General features: G+C 42.4%; 1 protein-coding gene across 1 annotated transcript in view; it reads left to right on the top strand.

The window, feature by feature from the left end:
* Window positions 1-4,903: 4,903 nt before the first annotated feature.
* The window catches only part of COL26A1 (collagen type XXVI alpha 1 chain), a 558,415-nt gene continuing 541,207 nt past the window's right edge, over window positions 4,904-22,111 (top strand). Inside the window, exon 1 of the mRNA XM_077480518.1 lies at window positions 4,904-5,203. Within this exon, the coding sequence (XP_077336644.1) occupies window positions 5,031-5,203 (173 nt within the window). The 5' untranslated portion in view covers window positions 4,904-5,030. The remainder of the gene's footprint in view (window positions 5,204-22,111) is intronic.

The following is a 22,111-nucleotide window of genomic DNA, read 5'->3' on the forward strand; positions in this document are numbered from 1 at the left end:
GTGCACATTGTAAAAGGGGATAACAAGTGTGATCACATTACTCTAAATTTTTTCTTTGCACTTGAACACTTTATGCATTTTTGTGCACATTTTTTGCACATTTGAAGAGACTCTGGGGGTTATTTACGAAAAGCAAATCCACTTTTCACTGAAAGTGCACTTGGAAGTGCAGTCGCTGTAAATCTTAGGCGTAGATCTGAAATGAGGGGAAGCTTTGCTGATTTTATTATCCAATCATGTGCAAGCTAAAATGCTGTATTTTTTTTATATTTTCCTTGCATGTCCCCCTCGAATCTACAGCAACTGCACTTCCAAGTGCACTTTCAATGCAATTTTAAGTGCACTTTGCTCTTGTAGTGCAAAGTGGATTTGGCTTTAGTAAATACCCCCCTATATAGATGCACTTATATGCACTGGATTTATTACTAATACTGCTTGCAATATTGATTCATATTTTATATTTGCACATTGATTGATTATCTTTATGCACTTTTGGGGCCGTTGTTTTTCCCATTTTGAAATTGCACCTTTATGCTCTGAATTTATTTTAATATTTAATTATTTATTCCATTGTATTTTTGCACATTCATTGATAACTGTGTATGCATTTTAGGAATGATATCCCTTTATTGTGATATTGCACATATTGCACTTTGATTATTTGAGGAAGTGCTATATCCTGATATACATTTATAAGATTTGTAACATATATATACATCCAGGGCCAGATTAAGAACATTGTGGGCCTGGTGCTGAGGATTTTGATGGGGCCTTTTATAAACAATAAATAAATAAAAATGCAAACTATTTTTTGTTATAACAAATTAAATTAAAGAGAGAGAGGGAGGATGAGAGAGAGAGAGAAAGGGGATGAAAGAGGTGTGAGGGGTAAGGGAGGGAGGATGAGAGAGAAAGGGGGGGATGGGAGAAAGAGGGAATGACATCAACGCAGCCTGGCCAAGGCAAGTGACTGAAGGCACAGAACCCAGAAGGAAGACCGGGTGAAGATGGAAGTGCCCGGGCCCCGCCGGACTGATCACAGCACAGCACTGGAGGTCTGACAGGTAAGTGTACCCTAATGTGCTAATATGCTGGGCACACGTGTACATTATGGCATAACCTCCCCAATGGCCTCTAAAAAGTAGTAATGTTAGAAAAGTTTACTACCGCTTTACTATCACCGGAGCCTCTCATGGGGCCCCTACTGACCCTGTGGCCCTTGGGCAGTGCCTAAGTACATGGTTGTCAACATTTCAAATATATTTTAGGGACGCTTTTTTACAAGTGCTATGTTTAGAGTAGCTGACATCCCCCGTGTTCCTCTATACATCACAATAGTAATTACAAAATAAAATAAGTACTAATAATGGGGCAGAACAAATATGAGGACTGTGAGATTTCCTTTAGTTGAACTGACAAAAGTGCCCATTCTAGAGCTGGTAACATTGAGGAACATATAATTTTAACATATAATTTTAAAGAAGAGTTTTTGTGGGTAAGAGGCATAGGGGAGGAGTGTGGATGGTATAAAAGTGGGAAGTATGTGCAGGTGAGGGAGAGGAATGTGGAGGGTCTAACAGTGAGCACTATGTACATGAGAGGAGTGCAGAGGGTATGGCAGAAGGCACTATGTACAGGAGAGGAGTGTGAAGGGTAAGACAGTGGGCAGTATGCACAGCAGAGGAGTGTAGAGGGTATGAAATTGGGCACTATGTATAAGAGAAGAGTGTGGAGGGTATGACAGTGGGCACGATGTACAGGAGAGTAGGACAGTAAGCAGTAATTACAGGAGAGGAGTGTGGAGGGAGGGTAAGACGGTGGGCACTATGTATAGGAGAGGAGTATGGAGGGTATGAAAGTTAGTAGTATGTACAGGAGTGGAGGGTATGACAGTGGGCACTATGTATAGGAGAGAAGTGTTGGAGGTATGGCAGTGGGCACTATGTATAGGAGAGAAGTGTTGGAAGTATGACAGTGGGCACTATGTATAGGAGAGGAGTGTGGAGGGTATGACAGTGAGTAGTATGTACAGGAGAGGAGTATGGAGGGTATAGCGGTGGGCACTATGTATAGGAGAGGAGTATGGAGGGTATGGCGGTGGGCACTATGTATAGGAGAGGAGTATGGAGGGTATGTCGGTGGGCACTGTATAGGAGAGGAGTGTGAAGGGCACGACAGTGGACACTATGTACAGGAGAGAAGTGTATGACAGTGGGCACTATGTATATGAGAGGAGTATGGAGGGTATGATAGTGAGTAGTATGTACAGGAGAGGAGTGTGGAGGGTATGACAGTGGGCACTATGTATAGGAGAGAAGTGTTGGAGGTATGGCAGTGGGCACTATGTATAGGAGAGAAGTGTTGGAGGTATGACAGTGGGCACTATGTATAGGAGAGGAGTGTGGAGGGTATGACAGTGAGTAGTATGTACAGGAGAGGAGTATGGAGGGTATAGCGGTGGGCACTATGTATAGGAGAGGAGTATGGAGGGTATGGCGGTGGGCACTATGTATAGGAGAGGAGTATGGAGGGTATGTCGGTGGGCACTGTATAGGAGAGGAGTGTGAAGGGTACGACAGTGGACACTATGTACAGGAGAGAAGTGTATGACAGTGGGCACTATGTACAGGTGAGGAGAGTGTAGGATATGACAGCGGGCGTTATGTATAGGAGAGGAGTGTGGAGGGTATGACAGTGAGCAGTATGTACAGGAGAGAAGTGTGGAGAGTATGACAGTGGGCACTATGTATAGGAGAGAAGTGTGGAGAGTATGACAGTGGGCACTATGTATAGGAGAGAAGTGTGGAGAGTATGACAGTGTGCACTATGTATAGGAGAGAAGTGTGGAGAGTATGACAGTGTGCACTATGTATAGGAGAGAAGTGTGGAGGGTATGACAGTGAGCAGTATGTACAGGAGAGAAGTGTGGAGAGTATGACAGTGGGCACTATGTATAGGAGAGAAGTGTGGAGAGTATGACAGTGGGCACTATATATAGGAGAGGAGGATGAAGTAATCTGGGAAGGAAAAATGTAAAGGTTTGTGGAAGGATGTTTAGGGACTGCGTAGTGGTTAAGCGGGCCATACATGGATTGAAATTACACCAATTAAGCAGAGACCAGCCATAGTCGATCTATGTATGGGCTAGCTGGTTTTACACAAGTCAACCTATTAAGCGACTTGAGTACAACCAGCCTGTCAGGTTTTCCCCAAAACAATCAGTGCTGCCAGCTATAGTTAGCAACACTAATCATTGTATTCACTGGCAGAACACAATAACACTGCGGGAGTGATCGCCCCATTCACAGGTCAGCAGGTGAGAGGGTGTGTGGGGACAGGCTGGGGAGAGATACTAGTCAGTCCCTGGGTAGGTACTGGTTAGTATCAGAGCCAGATACACACAGGTTACATACGCCAAGATCATTAGAGCGAGAGCAATAATTCTAGCACTAGACCTCCTCTGTAAGGCCGCGTACACATGGGCGGACTGTTCGCCCAACTTAGTCTGCTGAACAGTGTTTCAGCGGACAGTCCGCTCGTGTGTGGGCTTCAGCGGACTGTTTCAGCGGACAGTCTGCTGAACCAAGTTTTTCGGAATTTCCGTAAGACTGTCCGCCGAAACTTGGTTTCAGCGGACAGTCCCCTCGTGTGTAGGCTCGTTCGCCGTACTAAGTTGCGCGCATGCTCAGAAAGGATTTCCACGGCGGAAGGTTGCATTGCAGTGTATTGGACGTCGTTTTTTTCGTCCCGTCGTACGTGCTGTATACGTCATCGCGCAAGTTTTCGGCGGACTGTTCGTTCGTCGTGTGTGGTCAAGTCCGTTCATGCAAATTTTGAGCGGACTGTTTCTCAAACTGTCTGACGAACTAGGTTGAGAGAACAGTCCGCCCGTGTGTACGCGGCCTAACTCTAAACATGTAACCTGTAAAAAAATGTAAAGCATCGCTTAGTACACAACAAAAAATCGTGATAACTTTAGTGTTTTTTTTTATGAATGAAACAGTTTCTTTCCAACATAAAAAGTTGCAAATACCACCATTTTATTCCATAGGGTGTCGGCTAAAATAATATATAATGCTTGAGGGTTCTGAGTCATTTTCTAGCATAAAAAAAATGATGATTTTTACATGTAGGAGAGAAGTCTCAGAATGGGCCTGGTTGCCAAGGGGTTAATTATCATAAGTAATATACAAATAATAATTATAAGCACTGTGAGTTCATCCTCTCCGTCTGCTGCAGAGTGTTCCAGCTGTATTTATACTGCCGCTCTGTATGTAGCTTCTGACAGGCTGCGCAAGGAGACCTGTATCTCCGGAACCATATATGATAGCAGCCCCATATTTTAACCAGTGCTGGGGTGGGTCTTTAGCTACCTACCCACCAAATACGGGGTCTCTGTGACTCCTGATCGCCGAGCTACAATCCTCGAAGTCGATCTTTTTTTTTTTTTTTCTTTTTTTTTTTTTGATTTTTTTTTTTTTTTTTTGGGCAAATGGGCCTATTTTGAGAAAGGGGCCTGGAGCTGCAGCTCCAATAGCCCCTATGTTAATCCGGCCCTGTATACATCAGTGTATCTTTGATTTAGCGCTGCTCCATCTTATAAATGTATCTTTTAAGAATACATATTTTAATTGCATTTTTTTCTCCAGAGTTTAGCGTCACTTTAAGTATGTACCTCTGATTCTTTTAGCAGTGTCATGCCACATGTTGACTTCATTTGTTTTACTCCACATGTTTTCATGGCAAGCCTAAACCTAGCAGTGCTATTTTAAGCATTAATTACAGTGATCTCTGGTTTTAATCCTGAGTCTTGTCTTATCCAGGCACTCCACTAGATGGTGCTAGCAATATACACTGTGATAGTGTTACAGCCCACTTTTTTCAATGACTGGAGCAAATTTAAAGGACTTCAGTTCAGAGAATGCCTTGAGCTGCCAGTTCCTGTGTGCTCAGTCCAGCTCTGCAAAACTTTGGGGCTCTTGTACCTTAGATTTCTTTACTTTGCTGCTGGGTTGGCTCTTCACCTTGGCATGGTCCTCTCATTGATGACAATGAAGTTCCCTCTGATTTTGCTCTGGTCCTCCAGCCTGTTGGGATTTACCTGTAGCACCGGCTTCTTGTACCAATTCCCAGCATCCACTCTGCAACACAACTATCCTGATCAAAACGCAGCATCTGCAAGTACCAGTTACACAAATCGCAGGTAAGTACAAGTGTTCTGAATGCCAAAGGCAATTTAAACTCATTATTTTTTAATAACATTTGATTGATTTGCTGTTTTTGTCATTTTGTGTGTTATATAAATGAAAAAAAAAATATTTAAGTAAAATATCTCATTTTCAATTTATAAAAAAATGTAATTGTATCTGCTTGAATTACGGCTTCACTGCCCATTGCTTACATTTTTGATAGTTCAAACTATGACTTAAAATGAATTATACCTGTATAATTAATACCAACATTTTTATGAATGGAAGAAGTTTGTCATTCAATACAAAAATAAATTACAGCTTCTTTTTTTCCATCATGTGCCACTTCATACTACACCCCATTTCAATAAATATCCTAAGCATAAGAAAGGTTAAAAAGAAGTCGATTAGACAGGTTGGAAACTTTCAGACAATTCTTTCTTGTTACGATAAGCCTGAATGGTTATGTTCATGTTTATGTTCATGAACATAATGGTGGTTATTTACGAAAGGCAAATCCACTTTACACTGCAAGTGCACTTGAAAGTGCAGTCGCTCTAAATCTAAGGGGTAGATCTGAAATGAGGGGAAGCTCTGCTGATTTTATCATCCAATCATGTGCAAGCTAAAATACTGTTTTTTTCTTTTCCTTGCATGTCCCCCTCGGATCTACAGCGACTTTACTTCCAAGTGCACTTGCAGTGCAAAGTGGATTTTCCTTTAGTAAATAACCCCCACTGTTTATGAATGTTTATGTTCAATATACTTCAAAGATATATTCATATAAAGGAAAACAGAGATTATAAGAATAAAACGTTTTACATATGTAGAGAATAATACGCCAACCAAGAATGCGTAATACTTCATATTAACTTTTTATTTACTTTATTGTATGATCTAATTACAAAATAAAAGATTGTATGCTCTAATTACAAAAAAAACCTCAAAAAAACAAATAATAAAAAAAAACGGAAATCTTTATTCTGATACATGTGCAACTTTTTACATGTTTTACTAACATTAAGTTTCTAAGTCATTCTTTATGTGAGTGTATCTTTTCATTTGACAGTTATTGTGCAACCTAAGGCTTGAGTAAAGGTGCCTTTTAACACAGTCATGCAAACAATGCGCACACTTTGATAGGCTAATCACTGTGTTTTCAAAGCGGCGTGGTATTTTAATTTGCATGCAAGCAAGCTTGCTTGGCTCATCTGATCCTGAATTTCTCAAGTTTCACCAGACAGTCATTCCCAAGCTAATTTTAGTGGTGTGATCATGTAGATCATGAACCCATTTGAACTCCACTGACCGAAATTCATTGCTGAGAAAGCAGTACTCCACATCTGGATTACTTAATTCATCTTAAAGTTCTCTCTTGGGCCAGTAGAGGAGAGTGTTGTTCCAGACAGGGCAGGGCATTCTGGTTTTGATAGGTGTATTAGGCCTGGGTCCTATTAATTTGGAGAGCTACATGACATTGGGTACCCCAGTGGAAGAATGTATCATGTTTATGCCACATGATATGTTTTTAGTAGCTAGCTACAATTACACCTTAACTTGAGTTTAATGTTTTCCCACTTGAATTTCTCTTTGAAATGGGAGATGGAATGGGGGTCTAGCATAGGGCATAATGGCTATACCTCTTCTTTAACTTAGCACATGTACCTAATTCTAATAGGAGCTACACCTATCAGAGTGAATGAAAGTTGCTAATAAAAAATACAGAACATTTTGCGTATTGTTGCAAAAATTGGGGTGACAGGGCAATAGTGCTAATTTACACTATTATATTTATATACAAATGTAATCATAAAATATTTATTTTACCTCTATTATGAAAGCAAGGATCAGCACTACACTACTACTACACTACTGATAGCACTTCAAAACAATGAAAACCAACTTAGAAGATAGTGATTTACATTTTTCAACGTAACCCCCAATTTGATGGCATTGAAGATGCTAAAGCCCTACGTCTCATAAGCAGTTTACATTTGTGTCATACAATTTTGTTTACATTTTTTTTCAATCCTTCTTGAACCTTAGTGCTGCTGATCTCCTCCAGCACTTTTCAGCCAGTTGCTGTCTATGTGCAATCTCTCAGGCCAGGGCTGCATATCATTGCACTGGATCACCCTTTCCTGATGGTGACAAACATGGACCATGCCTGCACAATATGTGTGAGTACAGCTGATTGTAGGCATAACCAGGAGCACATGAGAAAGGATGACAACCAAGGAACACAACTTGCAGTTGTCACAGGACAGTGCACCTATGGCTTTCCTGCGGGTTAGCTGCACTTTACTATAGACTTCTATTATAGGTGTAGTGCACTTTATGAAAGCGCACCAAGCCCGCAAGTAATAACAGAAGTCTATGGCTCAGTGCAGGTAACCCACAGGTGGACTGCACTACACCTGCAGATCAGTTTAACCACTTGGGATCCGCGCTATTGCAAAATGACGGCAATAGCGCGGACCCACATTTTCGGGACTACGTCTATTGACGTAGTCCCGGTTACGAGCGGCCTGCGCGCCCCCTGAGGGGCGCGCGCGGCGCGCTCTGTGATCGGCGAGTCCGTGAGACTCGCCTGATCACCGATCCGTGTAAGGGGTCGATCCCGACCCCTTATCACGTGATCAGCTGTCAGCCAATGACAGCTGATCATGTGATAAAACGGAGCCGGTAATCGGCTAGTATTCCTCCTCGCGCTGACAGCGCGAGGAGAAAAAAAAAAAGCCGATCGCCGGCGGCCGTGTTCGGGACATCAGTCCCGATCACGGCCAGCAATTTAAAAGGACACCTGCCCCCTGCCAGTGCCCACCTGCCACCCGCAGTGCCATCCTGAATAAAGTAAGTGCCCCCCTGTCAGTGCCACCCAGCAGTGCCCATAGTGCCCACAGTGCCACCCAGCAGTGCCCACAGTGCCACCCAGCAGTGCCCACAGTGCCACCCACAGTGCCACCCAGCAGTGCCACCCACAGTGCCACCCAAAATCTGCCTCAGGTGCTGCACCCCAGTGCCGCCCATCAGTGCCCAGCAGTGCCGCCCATCAGTGCCCAGCAGTGCCGCCCATCAGTGCCCAGCAGTGCCACCTATCAGAGCCACCTATCAGTGCCACCTATCAGTGCCCATCAGTCCCATCTATCTGTGGTACCTATCAGTGCCCATCCGTGCCACCCATCCGTGCCACTTATCCGTGCCACCCATCCGTGCCATCTTATCTGTGCCCATCTTTGCCCATCAGTGCCGCCTTATCTGTGCCCATCGGTGCCGCCTTATCTGTGCCTATTAGTGCCGCCTTAACTATGCCTATCAGTGCCCACCAGTGCAGCCTATCAGTGCCCACCAATGCAGCCCATCAGTGCCCACCAATGCAGCCCATCAGTGCCCACCAATGCAGCCTATCAGTGCCGCCTAATCAGCGCACTTCAATGAAGGAGAAAAATGACCCGTTTTATAACAAACTATTAAAACATGATTTTTTTTTTTTTTTTTTTTGCATCTTTTTTTGTTTGTTTAGCAAAAAATAAAACTCCGAGCTGTAATTAAATACCACCAAAAGAAAGCTCTATTTGTGGGAAAAAAATGATAAAAATTTCATTTGGGTACAGTGTTGTATGACCGCGCAATTGTCACTCAAAGTGCATCAGCGCTGAAAGCTGAAAATTGGTCTGGGACTGAGGGGGGTTTAAGTGCCCAGTAAGCAAGTGGTTAAAGCAGCCCAGTAACCACTGCAGAACAGATATGCCCATATATACACTGTGATTTTAGTAATAAACTCACATTTAATAACGGTCTTTTATTCAGGTATCACCGGCTGTTGCTTTCCCAGGCGGAATGCTATTGGTATCACTCCGCCTGTGACAGGAGCCTGTGCTTTACTGGAAACATAGGCTTGCTCTGCTCTGCAGCCGATTGCTTCATTTACTGCCGGCTTCATTCACAACACTGATGCTCTGACATGGTGAGTTGGGAAAACGTGTTCTGGGCTTGTCGACCCACCTTTTCCAGAATCCCCCAGGCCACTAGTTGGGTACCCCTGGCATAGAATATGAATAATGCATAGAGTCTTTCTGCTTAGGCCTTGTAGATATGAGTTTCAGCTTGTATAAGAACACTGTGCTTAGCAAGCTATTACAAAGCTTTTAGCAAGTTTTATGCAGACGTTAAAGTGGCTGTAAACCCTTACAAACCACTTTGGCCTACAGGTAAGCCTAGATTAAGGCTTACCTGTAGGTCCAAGAAATATCTCCTAAACCTACACGGTTTAGGAGTTATTTGGCAAAAGACAGGCACCGCTGTCTACAGCGCATGCGCTGTAGACAGCGGCGCGCAGGCGCACTGAGCGCACCACTGTTAACGGCAATGTGCCGCAAATAGCGACTCCCGTGCGCATGCGCAGGAGTGACGTCATCGCGGCTCCGTCGAATGACAGCGACAGAGCAGCGAGACCCACCAAGAATATGGAGGCTCCGTACACAAGGGGACAGCAGTCACTTCTCTGGCTCCTGTATCAGGTAAGTGACACATAATGGACTACTATGCGATGCATAGTAGTCCATTATGCTTTACCTTTGCAGGGAATCAAAGAGGAAGTAAACTCATCAGGGTTTACTTCCTCTTTAAGGAGACACTGTCACTTTGCAAGGGCATGACGACTTTGTTAAGATCCCACCCCCTCCTAACATACTATACTCAATGAGGTACATTCCCTCACATTCCCTCACCACGTTATTGCTGCAGGAGCCCATCCTGGGTAATCCCCAATGTTGGATGGTGTTGCCTAGGTGAAAGACCTCACAAGCCCCCCATGGAGCAGTTTTCAGGTCTGCAACTTGACGATCACTGTCACACAGGGGTGGGAGGTAAGTTACATATTCCTCCATACCTGAAAAAACAACAGAGCAAACACACTGACAAATAGGGAACACAGCAAGGGAGCGTGAATTGGTGAGTAAACCATAAACCTGAACTCCAGGTATGGGCTCAATTGCATACTTACATTGGTCCAGTTTGGAAGAATGTAAATATACATATCTTATACCCGAGGGACTGCTGGGGAAGCTTAGAAGCTAGTCTGCATTAGTACAGTCAATACTGCAATCTTCCTAGCATTTTTTTCAGTAAATACAAGGCATTTTTTGATTGCACGAGGTAAAGAGGAGGGGCAGTGATGTCATGATCTCCACCTTGTCCAATCAGTGAACACCTTGTATTCATTGAAAAAATACAAGGTATTCTGTGAATGATGATGGTGACTAGCAAGAGACCCCTTGTGGTCTGTATACAGTGGATCAGCCACTTGGCACTGGACCCAGAAGAACATGGCTGTAGTAGCACTGACTAATACAGTGATTGTCGGCTTCTACACTGGCCCATCAGGTATGAGATAGACATGCTTATATTGTGCCAAGCTGTACTCATGTAAGTATGCAATTAATATCATACCTGGAGTTCAGCTTTAAGGGAGGTTGGGCTATCGGCAGACACTGTCACTTTACCCTTTGTAAAGCTGAACTCCTTAAAAAGGAGTTCCAGCCTTTCTGTGTTTATTAAAAGTCAGCAGCTACAAAAAGTGTAGCTGAAGACTTTTAAAAAAAAACACACACTTACCTGTTCCACGGTCACCTCCGTTCTCTCCCCCTCCTCTCCCCGGCGCCGGAATCACTAGTGTGAGTGCACGGCTGTGACAGCTTGCGGATTTACAAGAGACCTTCTGCCTGAGGTGCAGATCAGCAGTGGAAGCTGGGTACCTGTCAAAACTATGTACACCCCCAAGAAAAATTACATGCCAAAAGGCATGTCAGGGGGTCAGGGGTCCTTAAAACAGAAGTTTCAGTTTTGGATGGCACTCCCTTAGCAGTTCACTTTATGGTGTTTCTAGCTGGTTTCATATTTAGCAGTTTAAAATGCATAACTGTAACTGCCATCAAATGTTTTTATTTACATACGTTAGCTTCATGTCATCATGCCAAACACATGGTCTTTGTTTTCTCCTAAAAAACAGGGGCTTTGTTTTCTAACCTAAGGTAACATGCTTGAAATTTTGGTTAAGGGTGCACAGATTTTTTCTGAAGTCAGGCCCTTTAAAACTTATGACCTTATATAATCATATACATGTTTATCACTGAGCAAATATGGACTTTTAGAAACAATCCAGCAGCCTAAAACAGACCCCTTCCCCCCTTTGCACAATCAGAGATTACATTATTTTAGATTTTTTTTTGTAGATCCTGGGCTCTGCACTTCCTGGTTTCTTGCCTAGGTGAGAGTGATGTCCCCCAAAGCCTCCCAGGATACTCATGTCACCCATCCCAGGAGGCTTATGCCGCGTACACACGATCAAACAATCCGGTGGAAAAGTCCGGCGGACTCATCCCCCCGTGTGTAGGCTCCAGCGGACTTTTTTTACCCAAAAGTCCGGCGGACTTAGAAAGTAGTTGCCGGACTCGCATTTCGGCGGACAATCCGGCCGTGTGTGTGCCAGTTCGCCATACTTTTGAAATGAATGGACTTTTCCCGCCAGGAGAAAAGTCCGCTCATTTTGAGCGCGTCTCCAGGTAGCCGGGGCCAGCGAAGGAGGCGTCGCTGGCCCCGTCACCTGGTATGGACTTAAAGGGGAACCCCTACGCCGAAAAATCGGCGTGGGGGTCCCCCAGGTTCACATCAGACCCTTATCCGAGCACGCTACCCGGCCGGCCAGGAAAGGGGGTGGGGACGAGCGAGCACCCCCCCTGAGCCGTATCAGGCCAAGTGTCCTCAACATGGGGGTGGCCCCCCCCACCCCAAAGCACCTTGTTCCCATATTGATGAGGACAAGGGCCTCTTCCCGACTACCCTGGCCGTTGGTTGTCAGGGTCTGCGGGCAGGGGGCTTATCGGAATCCGGGAGCCCCCTTTAATAAGGGCCCCCACCCTATGTGAATGAGTATGGGGTACAATGTACCCCTACCCATTCACCTGTAAAAAAAAAAGTAAAAAAAAAACACAACACACAAGGGTTAAAATAGTTTATTGCACAGCTCCGGGGGTCTTCTGTCCGTCTTCGGGGGTCTTCTCGCGGAACTCCACTATCTTCTGCTAGCTCTTTTGCTAGCGGAGGAGCCCGGCTTTCTTCTTCGCCACCGCCGCCCTCTTCTTCCGACTTTGGGGGTCTTGTCCCCCTCTTCGGTTCTTCTTGCCGGGCCACCGCGCCTTCTTCTAGCTCTTTTACAGGCGGTGGCCCGGTCTTCTGTCGCCGCTGTCGCCGTCTTCTGTTCTCTTCTCTTCTTCTTTTCTTCTCTTCAGATGTTGCCTCGTCGCTCCCTCCGCTCACAATGATGGGGATGCGGCGCGGCGACTTATATAGGGACATCACCGGATGATGTTCCCGCCCATTATGATGTCACAGTCCCAGCATCCTCACCACAGGTGAAGGGGTAGGGGTACATTGTACCCCATACTCATTCACATAGGGTGGGGGGCCAGTATCCGGGGGCCCTCTTATTAAAGGGGGCTCCCGGATTCCGATAAGCCCCCCGCCCGCAGACCCCGACAACCAACGGCCAGGGACAAGGTGCTTTGGGGTGGGGGGGCCGCGCGCCCCCCTTCCCCAAGGCACCCCCATGTTGAGGGCACGCGGCCTGGCATGGCTCAGGAGGGGGGGCGCTCGCTTGTCCTCACCCCCTTTCCTAGACGGCTGGGTAGCGTGCTCGGACAAGGGTCTGATGTGGACCTAGGGGGGGACCCCCACGCCGATTTTTTGGTGTAGGGGTTCCCCTTTAAGTCCATACCAGGTGACGGGGCCAGCGATGCCTCCTTCGCTGGCCCCGGCTACCTGGAGACGCTCTCAAAATGAGCGGACTTTCCTCCGCGTGTGTGGGCGAGTCCGTTCATTTCAAAAGTACGGCGGATAGTCCGGCAGACTTAGTACGCCATATTAGTCCACTGAAAAAGTGCCGTGTGTGGGCAAGTAGCTCGTTCGGAAAGTCCGGCGGGAAGTCCGTCAGACTAAGTCCGCCGGATAGTTGGCTACGTGTGTACGCGGCATTAGAGGCAGCACTTTGGACATACAGCAGGCAATCTTGGGCACACTGCGCATGTGCAGCCTTGCATCATCAGGGGCCCGGATCAAGAATCTGAAAGAGACACCTGGCCCTCTGATGACTGGACACATAATTATTTTTTAAGGACAAAGGGCAGTACAGGTAAAAGCAGAAGAAAAAAACAGGGGAGTGGAGTCCCTATTTTACCGCTTGCCTACCATGGTACATTTATAAACGTCCTGGTGGTCAAGGCGTTAAAACAAGCTCATTGCTGCTGTAGCTGTGAGCTTGCTATTATTATTATTATTATTATTATCAGCAAAAGTGATCTAATCTGTTGTAGAATTTGGTATCATGTTTGGCATCTACAAGGTGGTATCAAAAAGTTTAGAGAATAGTTTTGTAACATGGCAACAGATGGCAGCACAAGGCTGCATGCACAGTCACAGGGAGCGCTGACCTTCATAAGTCAGTGTGCCAAAAGACATTGTCCCGTGTACATCGGGAGCTGTGTAACTGGTGCTATTCTAACCATGTGTGTTACCACGTCTGCTATTTCATCATGAACAGCAAGTTAGAACAAAGAGCAATTGCGAAGTTCTGCGTGAAACTGGGCAAATCTGCCAAAGAGACATTTGACATGTTTCGTCAAGTTTATGGCAAAGCTGCAATGAGTCATTCAAGGTGAATGGTACGTGCGATTGTTCTCCATCGATCATCATGCACAAGTTGCTGAATAATTTTGACATTTTCGGGGGTTGAGTTAGTTTAAGGTCTTCTTGATCTCTCGTAGTCTTCCAATTATGTTCTTCTGCTCTTGCTGTCCATGATGAAATAGTAGAATTGATAATGCATGTGGTCAGAATATCACCAGTTGCACAGCTCCTGGATGATGTCTTTTGGCCGACTGACTTATGAAGGTCGTTGCTCCCTGTGACTGTGCATGCAGCCTTGTATTGCCATTTGTTGGTGTGGTACAAAACTAGTCTCAAAACTTTTTGATAACGTAACCCTATATTTTTTGTTTTCCCCAAAAAATGCATATTAAATTGTGTTTGTGTGAACTAAAACATAATTCTCTAGCAAAAAATGAAAATCTTAATGTGTGTGTGAAAAAAAATAAAAAACAATTCCCTGATAGAAAAGTGATTAAGGTTTAGGTGCAGGTTGTTGAATGGATTAATAACCTGATAATATTAAAAAAAATAAAAATAATGTACAATTATTTGCTAGGGCAATAGTCTCCAAACTGTAGCATTTGCATGCTTTTATACAGCCCTTGAGGCATTATTCCTGCCACTGACACCAACAATGGGGTATAATTCCTTCCACTGACAAAAAAAAGAGGCACAATTCCTCCCACTGACACCGACTGTTTCTTTCAAATAAAGCCCCATACAAACTATCAGATTTTCTGTTGATTTTTTCCTTCAGATTTACCAAAACCATATAATATGAGGTCAAACCTTAGGAGTTTCAATTTGTATGCAATCAGGCAGGCCCTTGCACTACATGGTTTTGACAAAAATCAGCAGAAAATCTAATAGTGTGTATGGAGCTTAAAAGTTTGGACATCGTTTACTCCTACTGGGCACACTAAAGCCTGAAGGACAGTAAACTTTATTTAGAAAGTTTGGAGACCTCTGTGCTAGGGAATCACATTTAGGCCTAATTCACACTGGTGCTTCTAAAATGACGTTTAGGAGCTTTTGGCAATTTTTGCCAAAGTCCCTGAACTGAACTCAAATTTACCAGAGTTTAGAGGCAATCAAAGCTCTTCTCCTGAAGCAGAAAAATTGATTTTAGGAAATGAGCTTTTGGGTATAAAAACCGCCAAAAGAGCCTAAACGGCAGGCGTGTTTAACACTTCAGCATTTAGGCCTCGTGTACATTACTGCTGGTAAATGGACATTTAGGAGCAGTTGGGTGTTTTTTTCAGCTGCCTGTGAACTCTCCTCTTTGTTATCTTATCAGTACATGTACACAGGGTCATTTATAGTAGTTTCCAGGCAGTTGAGTTTATTATCATTTTTTTGGAAAGCAAAAAAAAACACGTTCATGATGGATGTTCAGATGCATTTGAAATGCCAAATGCCTGTAACAGCTTGTAAACGTGTTTAAATGTGGTGACTAGCATTTAGCTCCGTTTCGTTTATAGGCATTTTTAATTAATATACATTTCTGACCATTTGCAATGCAAAAAACGCTTCTAAACGCAACCTCAGCGCGGCATGAAAAAGCAGCACAATGGATGTTTTTAAATGTCGGTTTCTAGCTGTCAAGTTCCATCGTTCAGGAGAGGTTTTAAAACGTCCTGTGTACATGAAGCATTATTCTTTTAAATGGCCAGAATAAATTAAAATTCTGGCCAATGAAATAAACTCCCAAACACCAAATGCGGCAAGACTCTGCTAAACTCACCTAAACTGGTTTGAAAAAAAAATGGAGCTTGGGTGAGGTTTTTTTTGTTTCCTGTAAGGTGAAACAGCGTTTACTACCTGGAAATTGACTGGAGTAATGGCACTGCTGGGACAGTTAAAGGGCAAACATTTATAAACCTATTACAAGACAATTTTATGGTCCAGTTTATTGAGTCCCCGACTAGGAATGATGCTCTGCTGGACCTGGTAAACTCAAACCATGCAGAGCTTATTACCAATATTCATATAAAATAACATCTGGGCAGCAGTGACCATAACATGATTTCATTTAATGTTAGCTGTAAACAACAAACATACAGATAAGATAAAAACACTTAACTTTAAGGGAGACATTTTTCAAAGGATGGGGGTTTCTCACCAGGACTTAGACTGGGAGGCAATATTGGCATTAATGGACACAGAACAGAAATGGGAATTCTTCAAATTGACTGTATGCAAACTCACTGCAAAGTATATTACCATGGGCGATACGTTTAAAAGGCTAAAAATAAAACCTATGTGATTCATGGCCAAAGTTAAAATGGCTATAAATAATAAGAAAAGAGCTTTATAAAAATAAAAGAATGAAGGAACACTATCATTGTTTAAATGCTACAAAGAATATAACAGAATATGTAAAAAGGAAATCAAGGACACAAAAATTCAAAACGAATGACAGATTGCAAAAGATAGTAGGACACACCCCAAAAAATCTTCAAATATATTAATAGTAAAAGGGTCAGGTCTGAGCATATAGGCCCTTTACAAAATAATCTAGAGGGGGGGGAGGGGACTGGGGACAAAGAGAAGGCAAATGTATTAAATACTTTCTTCAGCTCTGTATATGCAAAGGAGCACGGGGGAGCTCAAATGCATAACGGGGGTGGTAGTGACACAGCCCCAAATGATCCACAATGGCTCAAAAGTGATATGGTCCAGAAATATTTAGACAGAATAAAGGTGGATAAAGCACTTGGACCTGGTCCACCCATCCTAAAAGAATTGAGCTCTATCATTTCAAAGCCATTGTTTCTATTATTTAGGGACTCCTTAATGACTGGAATGGTACCACTGGATTGGCTTAGGGCCAATGTGGCGCTCATATTTAAAAAGGGATAAAAGTCTTTACTAAGTAACTATATACCTGTTAGTTTAACTACTATAGCCGGGAAGATACTGGAGAGCTTAATAAAAGACAACATAGACGAGTTCTTGCTGGAAAAAATATATATTTTAAGCAACAGACAGCATGGATTCATGAAAGACAGAAGTTGTCAAACAAACCTGATTTCTTTTATGAGGAGGTAAGTTATACCTTGGACAGAGGGGTGACGATGGATGTGGTATACTTGGATTTTTGCAAAAGCATTTGACACAGTTCCCCACACATGGCTAATGTGTAAGTTAAAGTCTACAGATTTGGAAAGATCAATTTGTAAATGGATAGAAACTGTCTAAAAGACAGAATTCAGAAAGTAGTGATTCATGATTCTTACTCTGAATGGTCTAAGGTTATCAGTGGTGTACCCCAATGTTCAGTGCTGGGACCCTTACTTTTTAATATCTTTATTAATGATATAGGGTCTGGAATTAAAATTAACATTTCTGCCTTTGCTGATGACACAAAACTATGCAGTGGAATGTACAGGATGTCTCCAATTTAAAAGCTGACCTCAATGCATTGTCTAATTGGGCAACTAAGTGGCAAATGAGGTTTAATGTTGATACATGTAAAGTCATGCACTTTTGGGCTAAGAATATGCATGCAGAAGGATCTGGGGATTTTGGTAGATCATAAGCTCAATAATAGCATGCAATAACAAGCTGCGGTTTCCAAAGTAAGCAAAGTCCTTTCTTGTATTAAGAGAGGTATGGACTCCAGAGAGAGAGATATAATTTTGCCCCTGCACAAATCATTGGCAAGACCTCATCTGGAATATGCAGTTCTGTTTTGGGCACCAGTTCAGAAAACTAGAGAGTGCAGAGAATGGCAACCAAACTGATAAGAGGCATGGAGGAGCTCAGCTATGAGAAAAGATTAGAGGAACTGAATCTATTCCCTCTTGAGAAGAGGAGATTAAGGGGGATATGATCAACATGTACACATACATAAGTGGTCCAGATAGTGAACTTGGTGTTGAGTTATTCACTTTAAGGTCATCACAGAGGACAGGGGGACACTCTTTACGTCTAGAGGAAAAAATATTTAATCTCCAAATACGGAAAGGTTTCTTCACAGTAAGAGCTGTGAAAATGTGGAATAGACTCCCTCCAGAGGTGGTTCTGGCAAGCTAAGTAGATTGCTTTAAAAAAGGGCTGAATTCTTTCCTAAATGTACATAATATAACTGGTTACTAGCATTTATAGGTAAAGTTGATCGAGGGAAAATCCGATTGCCTCTCGGATGATCAGGAAGGAATTTTCTCCCCTGCTGTAGCAAATTGGGGCATGCTTTGCTGGGGTTTTTCGCCTACCTCTGGATCAACTGTGGGTGAAGGATTGTGTATATGGAATTGTATGGCTTGTTTTTTTTTGTTTTTCTTTGGTTAAACTAGATGGACTTGTGTCTTTTTTCAACCTGACTATCTATGTAACTATGTAACCATAATCCAGTGTGCATGATGCCTTAAGCTAAACTAAAAAAATAATCTCCTAAAGAGCAATAGAATACTGGGAACAAAGTCAGTAGAATGGCACAGCTGGCAAATATTTTAAAAAATAAACTGTGAAAGTCAGGGACAACTGGCATATTATGAGCGCTGTGGTTGATAGGCCAGTTATTACCTCTGGCAGTTGTTATTTGCTCTTTGTCCTTCCTTTGACCCTACAACCTCTTCCCAGCTACCACAGCAGGGAAACAATACTCGCTTCCTTTAGTACAGGGAACACAGACAGGCAATGAATGATTGTGTCTCCTCTTCTTCTAATGCCTTTTCTGTATGGTGCAGACCTTGTTCAACCAAGCTTTTTGTAGTATGGTCTATATGGAATGAGTCTTTAGTAACCTTTCAAATTTCACATCCTAAAATTTAATTGTCCCTTCTTTATCTTGAGAAATAACAGTCATTTTTAAAGTGTTTTGAAGCCCTAAAAAATCTTTTCTTAATTTTCAATAGAATAAGGATGTATATAGAAAACAATTATTAGAACCCCATGTCAGGTTTTCAATGTAAACATTATCTTTGCCGTTCCCTTTATAAAAAGTATAAATCAAAAATAGTGAAGCGCCGTTGTGTATTAAGCAAAAAAAAAGTTCTGCAAAAACTATATACAATACATTTCACACAAATAACATCAATGCTGCATACCGCATGCTTCAAAATTGAGTGCAATATAATATAGTATATATATATATATATATATATATATATATATATATATTATATATATATATTATGTATATAGTACAGTATAGTAAGCAATGGGCACAAAAGACTCCTATAAACCCAATTTTTTCCTTCATGCAGTCGAAAGATATTGTGACCAAAATCCCATTGCTGTACAACACACTAAACAGATGATGATGTGACCACAAAACCAGTGCTGCAAAGGAAAGTTTTCCTTTAACCAAAAGTCCCAGTGCTGTAAATCAGATCAGTTTCGCTCATGTGCCACCACCGTGTTCAAAATGTGCCTTCTCCTCAAAAATCACTCAGGTCACTCAGCACTTTTCCCACCTTATGGGGGATATATCCAATGGCTCAGGATACTTCTAACTTCTTTCCCCTCCCTTGCTGCAAAATAAGGCGCATTTTGTAAAGTAGACACTCCAAGGAAATTGCTGAGAGGCATGTTGAGCCCATTGAATACAGGGTCATTTATAGTAGTTTCCAGGCAGTTGAGTTTATTATCATTTTTTTGGAAAGCAAAAAAAAACACGTTCATGATGGATGTTCAGATGCATTTGAAATGCCAAATGCCTGTAACAGCTTGTAAACGTGTTTAAATGTGGTGACTAGCATTTAGCTCCGTTTCGTTTATAGGCATTTTTAATTAATATACATTTCTGACCATTTGCAATGCAAAAAACGCTTCTAAACGCAACCTCAGCGCGGCATGAAAAAGCAGCACAATGGATGTTTTTAAATGTCGGTTTCTAGCTGTCAAGTTCCATCGTTCAGGAGAGGTTTTAAAACGTCCTGTGTACATGAAGCATTATTCTTTTAAATGGCCAGAATAAATTAAAATTCTGGCCAATGAAATAAACTCCCAAACACCAAATGCGGCAAGACTCTGCTAAACTCACCTAAACTGGTTTGAAAAAAAAATGGAGCTTGGGTGAGGTTTTTTTTGTTTCCTGTAAGGTGAAACAGCGTTTACTACCTGGAAATTGACTGGAGTAATGGCACTGCTGGGACAGTTAAAGGGCAAACATTTATAAACCTATTACAAGACAATTTTATGGTCCAGTTTATTGAGTCCCCGACTAGGAATGATGCTCTGCTGGACCTGGTAAACTCAAACCATGCAGAGCTTATTACCAATATTCATATAAAATAACATCTGGGCAGCAGTGACCATAACATGATTTCATTTAATGTTAGCTGTAAACAACAAACATACAGATAAGATAAAAACACTTAACTTTAAGGGAGACATTTTTCAAAGGATGGGGGTTTCTCACCAGGACTTAGACTGGGAGGCAATATTGGCATTAATGGACACAGAACAGAAATGGGAATTCTTCAAATTGACTGTATGCAAACTCACTGCAAAGTATATTACCATGGGCGATACGTTTAAAAGGCTAAAAATAAAACCTATGTGATTCATGGCCAAAGTTAAAATGGCTATAAATAATAAGAAAAGAGCTTTATAAAAATAAAAGAATGAAGGAACACTATCATTGTTTAAATGCTACAAAGAATATAACAGAATATGTAAAAAGGAAATCAAGGACACAAAAATTCAAAACGAATGACAGATTGCAAAAGATAGTAGGACACACCCCAAAAAATCTTCAAATATATTAATAGTAAAAGGGTCAGGTCTGAGCATATAGGCCCTTTACAAAATAATCTAGAGGGGGGGGAGGGGACTGGGGACAAAGAGAAGGCAAATGTATTAAATACTTTCTTCAGCTCTGTATATGCAAAGGAGCACGGGGGAGCTCAAATGCATAACGGGGGTGGTAGTGACACAGCCCCAAATGATCCACAATGGCTCAAAAGTGATATGGTCCAGAAATATTTAGACAGAATAAAGGTGGATAAAGCACTTGGACCTGGTCCACCCATCCTAAAAGAATTGAGCTCTATCATTTCAAAGCCATTGTTTCTATTATTTAGGGACTCCTTAATGACTGGAATGGTACCACTGGATTGGCTTAGGGCCAATGTGGCGCTCATATTTAAAAAGGGATAAAAGTCTTTACTAAGTAACTATATACCTGTTAGTTTAACTACTATAGCCGGGAAGATACTGGAGAGCTTAATAAAAGACAACATAGACGAGTTCTTGCTGGAAAAAATATATATTTTAAGCAACAGACAGCATGGATTCATGAAAGACAGAAGTTGTCAAACAAACCTGATTTCTTTTATGAGGAGGTAAGTTATACCTTGGACAGAGGGGTGACGATGGATGTGGTATACTTGGATTTTTGCAAAAGCATTTGACACAGTTCCCCACACATGGCTAATGTGTAAGTTAAAGTCTACAGATTTGGAAAGATCAATTTGTAAATGGATAGAAACTGTCTAAAAGACAGAATTCAGAAAGTAGTGATTCATGATTCTTACTCTGAATGGTCTAAGGTTATCAGTGGTGTACCCCAATGTTCAGTGCTGGGACCCTTACTTTTTAATATCTTTATTAATGATATAGGGTCTGGAATTAAAATTAACATTTCTGCCTTTGCTGATGACACAAAACTATGCAGTGGAATGTACAGGATGTCTCCAATTTAAAAGCTGACCTCAATGCATTGTCTAATTGGGCAACTAAGTGGCAAATGAGGTTTAATGTTGATACATGTAAAGTCATGCACTTTTGGGCTAAGAATATGCATGCAGAAGGATCTGGGGATTTTGGTAGATCATAAGCTCAATAATAGCATGCAATAACAAGCTGCGGTTTCCAAAGTAAGCAAAGTCCTTTCTTGTATTAAGAGAGGTATGGACTCCAGAGAGAGAGATATAATTTTGCCCCTGCACAAATCATTGGCAAGACCTCATCTGGAATATGCAGTTCTGTTTTGGGCACCAGTTCAGAAAACTAGAGAGTGCAGAGAATGGCAACCAAACTGATAAGAGGCATGGAGGAGCTCAGCTATGAGAAAAGATTAGAGGAACTGAATCTATTCCCTCTTGAGAAGAGGAGATTAAGGGGGATATGATCAACATGTACACATACATAAGTGGTCCAGATAGTGAACTTGGTGTTGAGTTATTCACTTTAAGGTCATCACAGAGGACAGGGGGACACTCTTTACGTCTAGAGGAAAAAATATTTAATCTCCAAATACGGAAAGGTTT

This window comes from Lithobates pipiens, unplaced genomic scaffold (genome assembly GCF_037356315.1).
Source record: "Lithobates pipiens isolate NorthernLeopardFrog02 unplaced genomic scaffold, aLitPip1_a1.2 Scaffold_16, whole genome shotgun sequence".
NCBI lineage: Eukaryota > Metazoa > Chordata > Amphibia > Anura > Ranidae > Lithobates > Lithobates pipiens.